Source organism: Hemiscyllium ocellatum, chromosome 9 (genome assembly GCF_020745735.1).
Source record: "Hemiscyllium ocellatum isolate sHemOce1 chromosome 9, sHemOce1.pat.X.cur, whole genome shotgun sequence".
Taxonomy (NCBI): domain Eukaryota; kingdom Metazoa; phylum Chordata; class Chondrichthyes; order Orectolobiformes; family Hemiscylliidae; genus Hemiscyllium; species Hemiscyllium ocellatum.
Window position 1 is genome coordinate 93186229 of NC_083409.1, and position 15957 is coordinate 93202185.

The 15957-nt window shown below is 39.2% G+C and overlaps 1 protein-coding gene across 1 annotated transcript in view; it reads left to right on the forward strand.

Moving 5' to 3' along the window:
- The window catches only part of LOC132819159 (dihydropyrimidine dehydrogenase [NADP(+)]-like), a 744611-nt gene extending 729746 nt beyond the window's left edge, over nucleotides 1-14865 (forward strand). Inside the window, exon 23 of the mRNA XM_060830572.1 lies at nucleotides 12506-14865. Within this exon, the coding sequence (XP_060686555.1) occupies nucleotides 12506-12664 (159 nt within the window). The 3' untranslated portion in view covers nucleotides 12665-14865. The remainder of the gene's footprint in view (nucleotides 1-12505) is intronic.
- The last annotated feature ends 1092 nt before the right edge of the window (nucleotides 14866-15957 follow it).

Genomic DNA, 15957 nt, shown 5'->3' on the forward strand with positions numbered 1-15957 from the left:
CCAAAACATGACCTCACAACTCCTGATATCAATGCATTGACCAATAAAGGGCAGCATAACAAAAGCTTTCTTCACTATCCTGTCTAACTGCGATTCTACTTTCAAGGAACTATGAACCTACACTCCAAAGTCTCTTTGTTTGGCAACACTCCCCAGGATTTTACCATTAAGTGTATAAATCCTGCCCTCTATTTGCCCTACCAAAATGCAGCACTCACATTTATCTAAACTAAACTCCATCTGTACTCTTCAGCCTATCAACCCATCTGATCAAGGTCCCATTGTACTCTAAGGTAACCTTTTTGGGCTTTTGCCTGAAACGTCGATTCTACTGCTCCTGGGATGCTGCCTGACCTGCTATACTTTTCCAACATCACACACTCAACTCTAACCTTCTTGGCTGTCCGCTACACTACCAATTTTGGTTTCATCTGCATAGTTACTATATTCACATGCAAATCATTTATATAAAATGACAAAAAGCAGTGGATCCAGCATCGATCCTTGCGGCACACCACTAGTCACAGACTTCCAGACCAAAAAGCAGCCCTGCACCACCACTACCTCTGCCTCCTATCTTCGAGCCAGTTATGTATGTAAATGGATAGTTTTTTATATTAGAATTAGCATCCCTACTGTGTAGAAATAGGCCCTTCAGCCCAACAAGTCCACACCTGCCCACCAAAGAGTATCCACCGAGACCCATTCCCCTACATCTGTCCCTGATTCAAGCACTTAACTTACACATCCATGAACATTATGGACAATTTAGCAAGGCCAATTCACCTAAGCTGCTCATCTTTGGATTTAGGGAGGAAACCCACACAGACATGGGGTGAATGTGCAAACTCCAAACAGACAGTCGTCCGATGCTGGAATCTAATCCGGGTTCCTGGTGCTGTGAGGCATCAGTACGAACCACAGTGCTACTTTGCTGCAGCTCTCCCTGTATGCCATGTGATCTAACCTTGCTAGCTAGTCTACCATGTGGAATCAAGCCAAATGACTTACTGAAATCCATATAGACCACATCCACTGCCCTGCCTTCATCAATCCTCTTCATCAGTTCTTCAAGAACTCAGTCTAGTGAGATATGGTTTCCCATGCACAAGCCATGTTGACTATCCTTAATCGGTTCTTGTCTCAGAAAAAGGCAGAATGTAATAGCAAGTCTGTCTCAGTTCTTATTGATCACTATTTGAAGCAAAGATGATCATGCTGATTATTTATTTTATTCATTTATGGGATGTTGGCATCACTGGCTGGCCATTATTTATTGTCCATCCCTAGTTGCTCTTGAGAAGGTGGTGGTGAGCTGTCTTCTTGGACCATTCCAGTCCACCTCTGGGTTGACCCACAATGCCAAGATTTTGAAGGTACGGCAATATAATTCCAAGCCAGGATGGTGAGTGGCTTGGAGGGGAACTCACAGGTTGTGGTGTTCCCATGTATCTGCTGCCCTTGTCCATCTCGATGGAAGTGCCCATTGGTTTGGAAGGTGCTGTCTGAGGATCCTGGGTGAACTTCTGCAGTGCATCTTGTAGGTAGTACACATAGCTGCTACTGGCCATTTGTTCATGGAGGGAGTGGATGCTTATAGAGGCCATGCCAATCAAATGAGCTGTTTTGTCTTGGATTAGGACCAAGCTTCTTGAGAGTGTTTTTGGAGCTGCATCCATCCAAGGAAGTGGGGAGTATTCCATCACACTCCTGACTTGTGCTTTGTAGATGGTGCACCATGCTTTGGGGAATTAGGAGGTGAGTTATTAGCCACAGTTTTCCGAGCCTCTGACCTGCACTTGTAGCCAGTGTGTTCATACAGTAAGTGCAGTTCAGTTTCTGGTCCATGGTAACCCCCAGGATATTGATATTGGGGATAATAACGCGATTGAACGTCAAGGAATAATGGTTAGATTCCCTGTTATTAGTGATGGTCATAGTCTGGCATTTGTATGGCAAGAATGTTACTTGCCACTTGTCAGCCCAAGCCTGGATATTGTGCAGATGTTGTTGCAATTGAACATGGACTACTTTGGTATCTGAGGAGTCACAAATGGTGCTGAACATTGGGCAATCATCAGCAAACAAGTCCACTTCTGACCTTATGATGTAGGAAAGGTCATTGGTGAAGTAGCTGAAGATGATTGGGTCTAGGACACTACCCTAAGGAACTCCTGCAGAGATGACCTGCAGCTGAGATGACTGACCTCCAACAACCATAACCATCTTCCTAAGTACCAGATTTGACTCCAGCCAGCAGAGAGTTTGCCCCCTGGCACCCACTGATTCTAGTTTTGTTAGGGCTCCATGATGCCAGACTTGGTTGAATGCTGCCTTGATGTCAAGGGCTATCAATCTCACCTCACCTCTGGATTCAGCTTTTGTCCATGTTTGAACCAAGACTATAATGAGGTCAGGAGCTAAGTGGCCTGGGAAATCTCAAATTGGACATTACTGAGCAGGTTATTGCGGAGCAGATGCTAATTGATAGCAAGGTTGATGACACCTTCCATCACTTTATTGATGATTGAGAGCAGACTGATGGGGTAGTAATGAGGTTGGACTTGTCCTGCTTTTTGTGTACAGGACATATCCGGGCAATTTCCCACATTGTCAGGTTGGTGTCAGTGTTGTAGCTGTACTGGAAGAGTTTGGCAGGGGGAGCAGCAAGTTGTGGAGCACAAGTCTTCAGTATTATTGCCGGAATGATGTTCAGGGCCCATAATCTTTGCAGTATCCAGAATCTCCAATTGTTTTTGGGTATCACGTAGAGCAAATCGAATTGACTGGTATCTGTAACACTGGGGACCGCTAGCGGAGGCTGAGGTGGATCATCCACTCGGCACTTCTGGCTGAAGATTGCTGCACAAGCTTCAGTCTTATGTTTTGCAGTGATGTGCTGAGCTCTTCCATCATTGAGGATGTGGATATTTATGTAGCGTCCTTCTCCAGTGAGTTATGTAATTGTCCACCGCCATTTGCGACTGGATGTGGCAGGACTGAGAGCTTAGAAATAATCTGTTGATTGTGGGATTGTTTAGCTCTGCTGCCTCAGGAACATATTGTCAAGTTCCAGTGTGCACTTGGGTGACTGCTAAGGGTGATTTGCACCCAGGATTGCATCCAATTCTGTTGCAAATAGGACAGGATACAAGTGATTTATTTTTTGACAAGTAGCTGGCTTGGGATTTCCTGTCCGTGCAACTCCTTTTTGTCTTTATTATGCACTTGCTTTTGAAAGGGGGTTGTATGTTTGTTACGTGACAACAATCCTGAATGAACTTCTCTCAGGACTCAAAGTCAATATCATAACCTGTAAGTGAAGCTTTCAGACACTTCCTTTGAGCAACAGACGAAAGAACCCTCGTCTCAGACTTTCTTTAGGAGCAAGTGTCAGGCATTCTGACTCCAGAATAAATCCAACTTAATTGTGACTATCTCAATACATTGTGGATGCATTGTGTTGGGCATTTTGTCCTGCTGTCAAAACTTTGGAACCTGCTAAAGGTAGCTCAAGAGAGTGTAGTCGAGCTTTTAGATTAGATTAGATTACTTACAGTGTGGAAACAAGTCCACACCAACCCGCTGAAGCGCAACCCACCCATACCCCTACATTTACCTCTTACCTAACACTATGGGCAATTTAGCATGGCCAATTCACCTGACCCGCACATCTTTGGACTGTGGAAGGAAACCGGAGCACCCGGAGGAAACCCACGCAGACACGGGGAGAACGTGCAAACTCCACACAGTCAGTCGCCTGAGGCGGGAATTGAACCCGGGTGTCTGGCGCTGTGAGGCAGCAGTGCTAACCACTGTGCCACCATGCCGCTTCTCGACATAATGCTTATACACAGTCCAGTTCTGGCACCTGAAGCAGCATGGGCAGTTTGCTATACAAACTTTTAGATTGGAAAATAGATGTAGTCCTCCTTATTCCCAGACTGATGTTTGAAGTCTGCTGTCATTGCTACATCACTGTCAGTTCAGGGAGCTTGCTGCCAAGATTTGAGCATATCTCTATGCCGATAAGTTCTGTTCATTGATTGAAAAGTTGGGTGTGAGATAGTGCTTACCTGGAACAGGCCAGTACATTATTTCAGTTTTTCTCATGCTGATCATAAAGCCAAGGTTGTCATACATTTTGGTTAAAAAGTCTATACCACATTGACCGCCCAGGTCTAAACCAACCGTCATTGGCCAACATGAAGTAGTGAAGAATATTTGAAGACCTTAGCATTTGCCTGGAGTTGCCTCAGAGCTTCCTGTCCATGCAATTTCTGATTTTGATGCCACGATCACCATAACAATATATTGCAGTACCTGGTAGAGGATGACATGTTGAAGAGGGTCGCTGCTAGCCCACAGTTCAGTCTAACTCCCAACGACTGGGAATAGATCACCATCATCCAGGATATGTGCGAGCATGCCATCATGAAATTGTCAAACCATGAGCAAGAATTCTCAGGGCAGCCAAACCACTCAATCAAAGGTCCGCAGACCCCTCAGCTAAACTAAACAAACACAGCCACAGTGATGGACATTTGTCATGGGGCTGTCTCACTGTAAACAATCCCCCTGGCTTGAGATGTTACACCGAAAGTTTCGGAAGGATTCTGCCAATAATTTTCCTAGTGAGAGGAGTTAGAATTCTTTAATAATTTTTTTGAAGATTGGCAAGTTCTTTCCTGCTGATACAGGAGGACTATGGAAGTCTCTTTGTACTCTGGCTCCTTGCTCCCATGTAGAATGAGAGAATTCAGTGAGTTTGTTGACCTTGCTTCGGCATCGAGCATTGTAAACCTCTATCTCTTAACATTAACATTAATTAGCTTTAACATTAGATAGGTATTTGATTGCATTCGTCATTTCAAACAGCGTGGGAGAGTTATCAAGAGAGCAGTTGATGGAAACCTGTGGCAGGCTTTTAATTGCTTTCCCATTGATGGATGAGGGTCAGTTGAGGGTATGGTTAGAGCTCAGGATCTCGGTAATTAATTGTGATTGTCCTCTATTAAAATTAAACACCAAACAGTGGAGCATTATGGAAATGTGTAGCTGCACTGACCTTCCAGCCACTAATTTGTTATCACCCGAATGGCCAGAAAAACCATAGGAGGCTTGAAGAATGGGTTTTCTAGTTAATGCAGAGAGTGGTTGTGATCTGGAATGCACTGCTTTCAAAGAGTGTTAGATAGTTATCAGAACAGAAAATATTTGCAGGGCTGTGATAGTAGGACTAGCTGAGTTGTAATTGCAGAGACCTGTTAAGAACATAACATACTTAATGGCTTCCTGTGTTGTGACCATTCGGTGATTCTATAATTCCATCCTATAACACTGTGATTGAATGATTATACTGAAATGTGTGCTTCACTGGTTACAGTATGATGGGCCACCCATCTAAGGTTTCACTGTGAAAAAAAGGACCCTCAGACCAGTTACCAGTTGACCTGGTATGTCCTCACAGGTCTTTGCAGGTTGGCATAGTAAATTCCTTCATGTTAAAGCCTAGAACAAGGTTATTGCCTGCATTTTCAGATCTGAGGACTCCTTGTTGCTATGCGTGCTAAGATGGTTGTACTCATAGAAATGCTTCCAGACACTGTGTGTCAAAGGTGAGCGGGAAATGTATCAACACCTCACTCAGAATTTCCTCTTGTTGCTTTCAAGGGACAGAACCCAGGGATGTCAGCCAACTTCCTGCCATGGGCAACAATAGAACTTAATGCTTGCAGAGAAACACAAATAGAATGGTGTTTCCTTGCTGCCTCCTTTCTGCTATTATATGAGCCTGAACTAGACTACTGACAGCCTTGACATCCACATAACCTTGCTCTGAGCTTCTGACTTTATATCCTCACAGTCAACAAACATCTATTTGCGTTTGTAAAATGTTGGAAACCCTGGTCCATCAGTTGCTGAAACCTCCCAGCTGCATTTATCAGAAAGAGTCAGAAGTATAAGTTTGGTTAAAAACTGGCATTTGGAAGTATTGAGAGCATCTGTGCATGATTTATAGTAAGATAACATAGAGGTATGGCAAGAATCAGGAATGCAAGTGATATGTTAGCTTTGATTGCAAGAATTGGACTGGGGTGGACAAAAAGGTGCTGGTATTGGACTGTGGTGGACAAAGTTACATGACACCAGTTTACAATCTATCAGATTTATTTAAAATCACAACTTTTCGGAGCACTGCTCCTTCATCAGGTGAAGTCAAGAAACTTTCAGTGTGACACTAAAGAAGACTTGCTGTCATCATATCGGAGTCAGTCAAGTCAAAACCTGGAGCATTGTATAATGTTACTTGAAGAAAGAAATACTTGCATGAGACAGTTACAGTAAAATTCATAAGGTTTATTTATTTTTTGAGATGGGTGGGCTATGAGGAAAACTTGAGCAAGATTAGCCTGTAGTCTATGGAATTTAGAAGGATAAGAGGTGAACCTTAGATGGCTTGACAAGGGAGATGCTGGTAGAATATTTCTCCTCATTGGAGACTCTAGAACAAGGAGCCACAATCTGAGAAGTCAGAACCCTGGCGGGAGTAGCACAGAGGAAATCAAGTTCCAATATTCGAAGAGCTATCACAAATATGAAACATGAGCATTTTAGTCTTTAGGGTGGCTAATGACTGACTGTGACTACTATCTAAGATAAAATAAACTCGCATCAGCTTTCATCAATAAACAAGAAACAAAAATGTATTTATTATAATAAAATATCATCTAACATGTGGTAAAACAGAGCATAAATTATTAATATGCAAACATTAACTATACACTAAAAGGTAGAAGAGTTGTGTAGAAGGGTCTGTTTCCATGTTGTATGACTACATGCCTCTAAGATCTTGTGTAACATTATGGCAAAATCAGTTTACTGAGTTTCTAGCCACTAACGTTTTGTCACTTGGATGGGCAAATAACCAAAGGGGATTGAGGAATAGCCCTTTTTTTTATGATATTATGTTAGAATTCCAAATGCATGCGCTCTTATTCTCTTATTCTGGACAGACAAGACAAACAGTTGTTTTTAGGAATATCGTGGATGAAAAAATATAAGCATTCAGGCCTAAAGTCTTATCGATCAGAGTCCAAACTGAAAGGGATAGAATGAAGTGACTTTTGAGATGACAGTTTTCTTTGTTTTCTTGATGATGATGTCACATTGTTGTCACCTGTAGTGATCCTCAAGTTAATAGTAGGTCATTTGACCTAGGTCTTGACTTGAGTTAGCAATTATTTGTTGTGTGGCAAAGTCTTTGATTATTATTCTTTTCCACTCGGAGGGAAGGAGTGAACTTGCTTGCTGACAGGCTTTTTGAAGGCCTGAGTCCCAACTGCTTCTCTCCTTTCAGATCAATGACAAATTGCCACTTGAAACTGACCTGTTACTTTGTTTCTTCCAAGGCACTTGGTACCAGCATTTCTCATAAAAATACCAAATCCAGTTTTAGTAAACAGCTGAGTTATTTTTCCTTCAAGCTGTAAATTAAAATAACTAATAATCCAAGCTTCCATTTCTAGTTTATATTTCCAGACAAAACATCTTTGTCTATGCACAAGATAAGGGGTGGACTTAGCACTGAGCTGAGGAAAAAATTCTTTACTCACAGAGTGTTGTGAATATTTCAAATTTTCTGCCCAGAGGCCTATGGGTCTTCAGTCAATGAGAAAATTCAACCCTGAAATAAATGAATTTCTGGGTTTTGAGCAAATCATGGGTCAGAGAGGGAAGGTACCTTAAGGTATTGGGAGAGCTGGATGAAGTGGTTAAGAGATGTTTGGTATACTTAGCATTATTAGCCAAGACAGAGTTTGTGAGCAGGGAGGTGATGCTAGAATTTTATAAAATATTGATTCGACCACAGCTAGAATATGGCATGCAGTTCTGGAATCCTCATTACAGGAGGGATGTGATTGCACTGGAGAGGATGTAGAGGAGATTTAGCAGGATGTAACATGGATTGAAGAGTTTTAGTTATGAGGAAAGATTGGACAGAGAAGAGGAGGCTGAGGTGGGACATGATTGAGATGGACAAAATTATGAGAGACATAGATGGGATAGATAGGAAGGAACTTTTCCCCTTGATCAAGGGATTAATGAAGAGGAGCTATTGATTTAAGGTAAGGGACAGAAAGGTTAGAGGATATGTAAGGAAAGGTTTTGTTCACCCACAGGGTATCTGGAATTCATTGCCTGTAAGGATGGTGGAGACAGAAACCTGCATAATATTTAAGAAGTACTTAGAAGTTATTTTGCAATGCCAAGACATACAAGGTTAAGTGATGAAAATTAGGATTCAAATAGATATGCTGTTTTTTGACTGGCACAGATACAATGGGCCAAAGGGTGATAGACTTCTAAAACTCTATGATTCTATGACACCAGGTGGGAAGGTGAACTGGATATAAATATTCCACCACCATCTTACTGAATGCTGCAACAGGCTTGAGAAATGGCAATTCTTACTCATACGTCTTAAATTCTTACGTTCTAAAACCAATACTTTAAGCGTTAAATGCTTAAAGGCTAACCCTTGCCATCAACTGATGCTTCAAGTATTTCAGGATTTGTGTGGCATTGTGCCATCTGACTGACACCTCCTGAGTTCAAAGCTGCACACACTATTGTTGGCTGACAACAATTCACATGAAGTAATTTGTCAATTCTCTGCTAGCTGAGAAAGGTAGAATACTGAACCATGCAGAGAAACATAGATGCTACAAAGCAGCGTGGAACCTCAGACATGAATTCAACATGCCAGCATCTATTCTCTCAGTACAGAACATCTGTCACAGTTATTTCAGTTCTGGGGCTTGGAACAGTTAGTGTCCGGGATATTGTTTACCATTGGTTGCTAAAATTCAGAAGCTGCTTTGTGGTTAAATGTAATTGGCTGAAATGTCAGTTTTACTTTTGAAGTGAAAACTATAGTGTATATGTTCAGTTCAGATGGGAGTGCAAGAGGTGACTGACAGACCATTTCTATTCTGCCTGTTTTGTTTCCCAGTAACTCCAATGGAAAAGAGAATCAGGCACAGTGCAAAGCAAGTTACTGATTTTAATAATTGTCCATCTTAGCACTGCAGGTATATACCATCAAAGACATATAAAAAACTTCATCAAAATCATTTTTGCATATCCTACTTTGATATCCGTAACTCTGGAATGACAATAAAGCTACACTATATTTTAATTTCTAATGCATCAGAAGTTGCATATAAATTGCCACACGATGGAAGGCATTGTTCATATAATGATGCCAGCTACTCTAATTCCCATATCCCTGACTTTCCCTGTAACCTTCAATATCTTGCTACTTCATCTATTCAATACCCTACATTGTCCATTCCTCTCAATTTCTCCCTTTGTTGTCCTTTCTGTTAAAACGAATGCAGCTAGTACGCCAGTTTGGTGATGATTTTCAGTGTCACTGTGCTCATAACCGAAGTGAAATGACATGGATGTTGAGACCATACATTCCAGATTAAAAGCTGAGTGAAAATTGATGAATCAGGGTAATTCACTAGCTTAGATGGAGAATTGATTAACCAACAGAAATCAGAGTTGTGGGGCGCCACACGGTTTGGTCCTCATATCCCAACTATTTACAATCAGCACTAATGACTTCAATGTGAGGTACAGAGCTGTAAAGCCATTTGCTAAAATAAATGGGACAATAAGTTACAATCAAGAAATAAGACGTTTGCAAGTGAACGTAGATAGATTTGCTGAATGGGCCAAAACCTGGCAGATGAAGTTTAACATGGATAAGTGTGAGATTATCAAGTTTAGTCAGAGGGTTAGAAAGACAACTTTTTATGTAAATGGAGAGAAACTTCAAAGTGCTTCAATGTAGAGAGATCTGGATATCCTCATGTATGAATTACAGAAGAGTAGAATGCAGGGACAGCAGATGGTAAGGAAGGCAAATTAAATGTTGATATTTATTGCTAAAGGAATACAGTATAAAAGTAAGGGAAGCGTTGTTGCAATTGCATATGGCATTAATGAAACTACACCTGGAGTATTGTGTACAGGTTTGGTCCCCTTACTTGAGTTGGGACTAGTTAAATTGGAACTAGTTCAGAGGAGATTGACTAGATTGATTCCAAAGGTGAGGGATTTGTCTTATGAAGACAGGTTGAGCAGCTTAAGTTTATACTCTCAAGAGTTTAGGGCATTGAGATTAGCCATGATTGTCTTAAATGGCACAGCAGACTGGAAGATAGAATTGCCTACTCTTGCTCTTAATTTGTGTGTGAGTAGATCTAAATGAGGTATGTAAGATTCTAAACGAAATTGTCAAACTAGACATACAGAGTCTTTTCCCCTCTCTACGAGAGGTCATAGTTCTAAGATAAGGGGTAGCAGTATTATGAACTAGACCTGAACTCCCCCAAAATACAGGTAATTCTTCTACAACACGATGGTTGCATTCATGTGCAACCCCACATTACAGAAAAATCGTGCTTTAGAAACAGTGCTTAATGTGTTGGCAATATAATTGCATTACAATCAATGCACGTTTTAAAAGTTCACACTTTAGAATCAGTGTCCCCAATTCGTCAATTGTATTATAGCGAATTTGCATTAACAAAACACGCGTTATAGCAGAATGACATGTATGATAAAGAGACAGCCCAGACCCGAACTTCTTTATTTATTTCAAAGCTGCATGTGATTTGACTGACCCACCACTAGGCTTTCAGCAAAATACACTGTGTTCTTACTACACAGGTAAAATATAAACAAAAGGAAAGACTGGGATAACTTTAGGGCTGTTGAAATACTTAACAAGATAGTATATAATTTAACCACCATTCACCAACCATTCCAATGTGGAAAGCATCCCACAAATACGCTGTTGACAAGACAATTTAGCAAAACAGCTTTGGTTTGCATGAGATGTCTCTCCAGGCCAGAAAAAAAAAACAATCTGTCCCTTTTGATTTTTAAAAGGAGGCCTCACGACCTGAGATTTCAGCGAACTCAACTTTTTAGCCCAGCAGCCAACAGAAACCTTCTCACTAACTGCAAAGCAAAACTAAAACCCTTCCTGGGTCCGTGTGAGCCCTGACTTTGGCCACTCATGCGTTTTTGTTTCATTTAAAAAAATACAGGGAGTACTTAAAAGCTGTTTCTCAACTGCCTGTCTGAAGGCAACATTCCAGCACTACTGTGGCAACACCTCTGTGCAAGAGAAACAGGACTAAACCCATCTCTCTTAAAGGCAGAGGACCATCACAGCAGATTTAAAACAGAAATGAAGAAAAATGACTTCTCTCAAAGTTTTGTGAACTTGTGGAATTCACTACTCCAGAGCACAGTAGATGCTGGGACACTGAGGAGATTTAAGCAGGAGATGGACAGATTTTTAATTAGTAATGGGTTGAAGGATTATAGAGAGCAGCCAGAAAATGGAGTTGAGGTCAAGATGAGATCAGCTACAATTGTATTGAATGACGGAGCAGGCTGAGGAGCTGAATTGCCTTCTCCTGCTCTCAGTTCTTATGAATTTCATTATAGCAGTATCATCATGAAGTATCAATTCATGACATATGTGAAAAGAATTGTCCATTGAGATGCTGAGATAAAGCAAAAAATTATTACTGCAATTTTAGTTTAGCATTCAACTAGACGATAAAGATAGGATCAGAAAAGCTTAACTCTCCAAATAAAAGTGCAGAAATAACTTTAACTTCAGCCTCATATACTGAGCAGCATTCGTGAGTTGAGGGTAATTATTACATGCAGCAAAACTAATAGTTATTATTTATTGAAAGAATGAGGAAATGTTCCAGCATTCATAGAAAAGAACTTACAGTCTTGAATAAATTAATTTCGGATTAAATTGCTGTACTCCTATTCTTCTCAGAGTTAGAGTATTCCTATAATTTTAAATTACTCAAATTTGATAATCCTTTGTTATTTTGTCCTTTACCATTTCTGCACCGAGTATTAGTTAAATTTTTTTTGGACAGAATCAGACTGTGGATGCAATAGTTAATATTATTTGCCTTTTGTAATGTTCCTCTAACATTTTTTAAATTCCCAGTGAGTGGCATTGTTGCATCTTTGGAACAATCTTATTAATATTTCTAGTTCTGATACTCAATTGAATGTGGTTTCATGAGTTGAGGTAGGCAACAGTGTAACTAGTCAAATAAATGAAAGCTCTTTTTTTTGCAAGGTCACGTATCATGCTAGCAGAATAAAGAGCTGGCTTGTACCGATGTACACTGCTTCTCAAATATTCCATTTAAATGCTTTGTACAGTTTATCAGTATTAATTGCAAAATAGCCAACAGTTCACATGAGAGATGAACACTATTGTATGGTTCATTAATACTGTTCATTGTTTTATCTAATTACACCTCTGTGAAGCACCTTCGGATATATTTTTATGTTAAAGTTGCTTTATAAATGCAATGTATTATGTTTTTCGGTGCTTCCATTTCAATTTATTTACCTACTTTTTTTAACATTCTCTTTACAGGCCATAACCTTTGACCCTGAGACACATCTTCCTCAAGTTACTGCTGACTGCACAGGCTGCGCTCTTTGCTATAGTGTCTGTCCCATCATTGATTGCATTGCAATGATTCCCCGTTTAACACCTTATGAACCAAAGAGGGGTATTCCATTGGCTGTCTGACAAGTTTGTTTAGTTGACATGGTCCAGCAGTGAAACATGATTTAACATCCATATCTACCTAAAAGCATTGATTTAGTCATTCAGTCTATAACATGATAAATTACTGTTATTTCCAAAGTATTGATTTTTACTTACTAATCCAAGTTGCCACGACCTTGCATTCTACAATTAGCTAACTGCAATTGAATAAAAGGATTTACACTTAAAAAACTGTTCTGTGTTAATAATCAATAAGTAATACATTTAATGTCAAGCATGTAATAAGGCAGTGACAAAATTGGATTACAATGTGCAGACCCTTATATATAATTTACATTGAACTAACAATTGCGCCAATTTCACTATACCTGTATTGGAGGATCTCTATTATAAACTAGCAACAGAGAATGATAAATGAGCACCCTCTATTATTTTATGAGTTATTTCATATAATAAGGAGTACATTTAATGTAGAGGAACACAGACATTTCCAGCCTAGTAACTAATGTGACTAAAATTTACATTCATCTCTCAGCATGACATACATTTCTTCAGCATACAAAGTGCCATTCCATTATATTGATAAGGATATCTGCCTTGAGCATCCCTTTGGTGCCTGCTGTTTCCATTTAACTCACCTAGATCCATAGAATCTGCTGGTTTCTGCCAATAATGTTAATTCTCATAAATTGAATCAGATCCCAGATTTTTGTAAATCCATCATGAAACCAATTACTGGAAAAATTGAATCTCAGGCTGTTAGAGAAAACTGAACTTTTAATTTAATCTGATAAATACCATAGTTTTCAAAGCAATACTGTAAATCAGTAGAAAAAGAAATTTGAAAGAGAATAAATTGTTCAGTGAAGAGTATTTTTTAGTTACATGTAAATTAACTTGAGATGGTAAATGTGCTGTTATACATCACAGTCTATGCAAATTGTATAATATGGAAATTTCTATTTTATCTCTAATAATTAAATCCTCTTGTTCTGTTTTTTATGATAATTTTAATGCACAACTATATTTTTGTTGTCAGTGCTCATAATAACAGTATAAACAGTATCAAGTGACAGACTTATGAAAAGTAGAGCTTTGAGAAAGGGCTGTTCATTTTGGTTCAGTACATTGACATTAGAGCCATTTGTGGATCCTAACCCCACATGGAAGTTGCCCAACATTGATTGGTGAATGAGTGGGCAGAGTACATACTTGCTGTCAAGTTAAGGACGGCATTTTTGTTTTGAGACCCGAGGGGCAGTAGGAGCTTCTCATGCATGAAGTAGTTGCATCCTGCCATTGCAGGGAAGGGAAAGCAAGAATCTTCAATTTGAGGCACCTTCTAAGTACCTTGAAAAGATCTGAACTAAAGGAAAATGGCTACAGGCCATAAACGCAGAAGGGAAACTTCCTCCACAAGGTGACCTCTGGTGGATTGGGAGTGTGGGACTTTGAGAGCACGCCTCCTCACTTTTCAGCTCTATCACTTAGGAACTGATCTAACCCTGATCCAACTCTCCCAAATTACAGCTCTGGAGAAGGATGATGTAATCAGGGCTAACAGCATCCAAAGTCTCTTCCTGTCCCAATGAAATTCCTGGCCTTAGAATTTTCATTGTAGTATCTCATGAATTTGATGATACTCAATATATTTTGAGCATATACACATTGTTCGAGGCTCAATGTTGTGCTGACTCAGAGCTTCAGCAATTGTTCCTTTATATTTTATAATTGGAATTAATCTGACAAGAATTAAGTCCATTAAAAAGGGTCTGCATTAAGATTTGAATTTGAGGTTGAGTACATTTCATAAAAGGAATAGAGTAAGGAATATGTGGCAGTGTTATTCAGAGAGTGAAACAAGTCAAAGAGGAATAATTCAGATTGAAATACTAAAACTTCAATTCTAATTCTGTTAATTCTCAAGCTTTGTCTGCTACCATTTGCCTTCCTTGACCATCCAATTAGATGAGAGAGTTTAAAAATGATTGCTGTTTTATGTATTTCTTTTTTGACTATTTTGTTTAGTAAATCTTATCAGTAGTTACTAATTCTTGCCTTTCAATTCTTTCTTCATACTATTTGGTTATACTTTGCTCAAGGTAAAAAAGCAAATTTATAAAACAATGTGAAAATTTTATCTGCTTTGTCATTATTAACCACTGCTGTGTATCAACCACTGCTGAGCCTTAAAGAGACATCATTAAAGAATTACAAATGTCTACCTGTTTATATTCCACTGCAAAATTCTTAATGTTTCATGTTTTATTTGCAAGGGTTCACAGAAGTCATAGGACATTTTCAGTCGGATTACAATTACATTTTGATAAACAGCAAAAAAAAACGATTTTCTTCCAAACTGCTTCGCTCAGCCAACATCACACAAAGCATTCATTTAATTCACAATTGTAGGGTCTTACAGGAGTTGTCGTGTTTGTCTCGACATCAGTAACTGCGCTTGGAAAAAGCATTTCAGCTGAAGCCCTTCAGAATGTTTCTCAGAGATGTGATGAGGTACCCTATAAAAGGAAGTCTTTCATTCTCCCTCAGTTAAAGGTCAGAAGGCTAAAATATTTGCTGGATTTTGCAGCCTAATTAAAAGTCATATTCTGACCGTTTCATCACTTGAGTCTTTTGAAGTATTTAGTTTGAGGGCATTTAATGTGTCACCTTACCCTCACCTGAATCTAATTTTTGTGTTAATTATAAAATTAAGCTTTGGATGCTCATTAATAATATCACATCTTCAAAGAAATGATGCCTTCTTTCCAGCTTTAATGATTCATAAAACTGATACAAGACATTTTTGATAGACTCTTTTACATGAGTACAATTAAAAGGCAAAATAAAGGAATGAAACTGCACACTCTTAAATAAGGGATCATAGTTTGAATCCATTTTTCCTCAAATGCATGGCTTTCAATTAAATGTTTTCATTGTTTTGAACATGGATAGTCAATGGCTTTGGAAATTGGAAATGTAAAGGAGGCATTAGTACATTCTAAAGACAATCTGAAATAGTAAATGAAATGTTTCAAAATGAAGTGTTAATGTAATAAAATGTTCTGTTTGATGCTATACATCTTCAGGTTCAAGATGAAGTCCTATTGAGCAGTGCAGTTTAAAGATCTGCCACACATGTCACTTCACAAGATTACAGAGATAATTGCACATGAGGATGGTCTTTCAGCCCTTCCTAGCTCATCATAATAATACCCTTTTATAGCACTCAGTTTCTTCTTAAATGCAATTCTGATTTTCATACCAGAGTTATTGTGATGATTTTCTGAAGAAATTTAGTTCTCCTGTTTGAT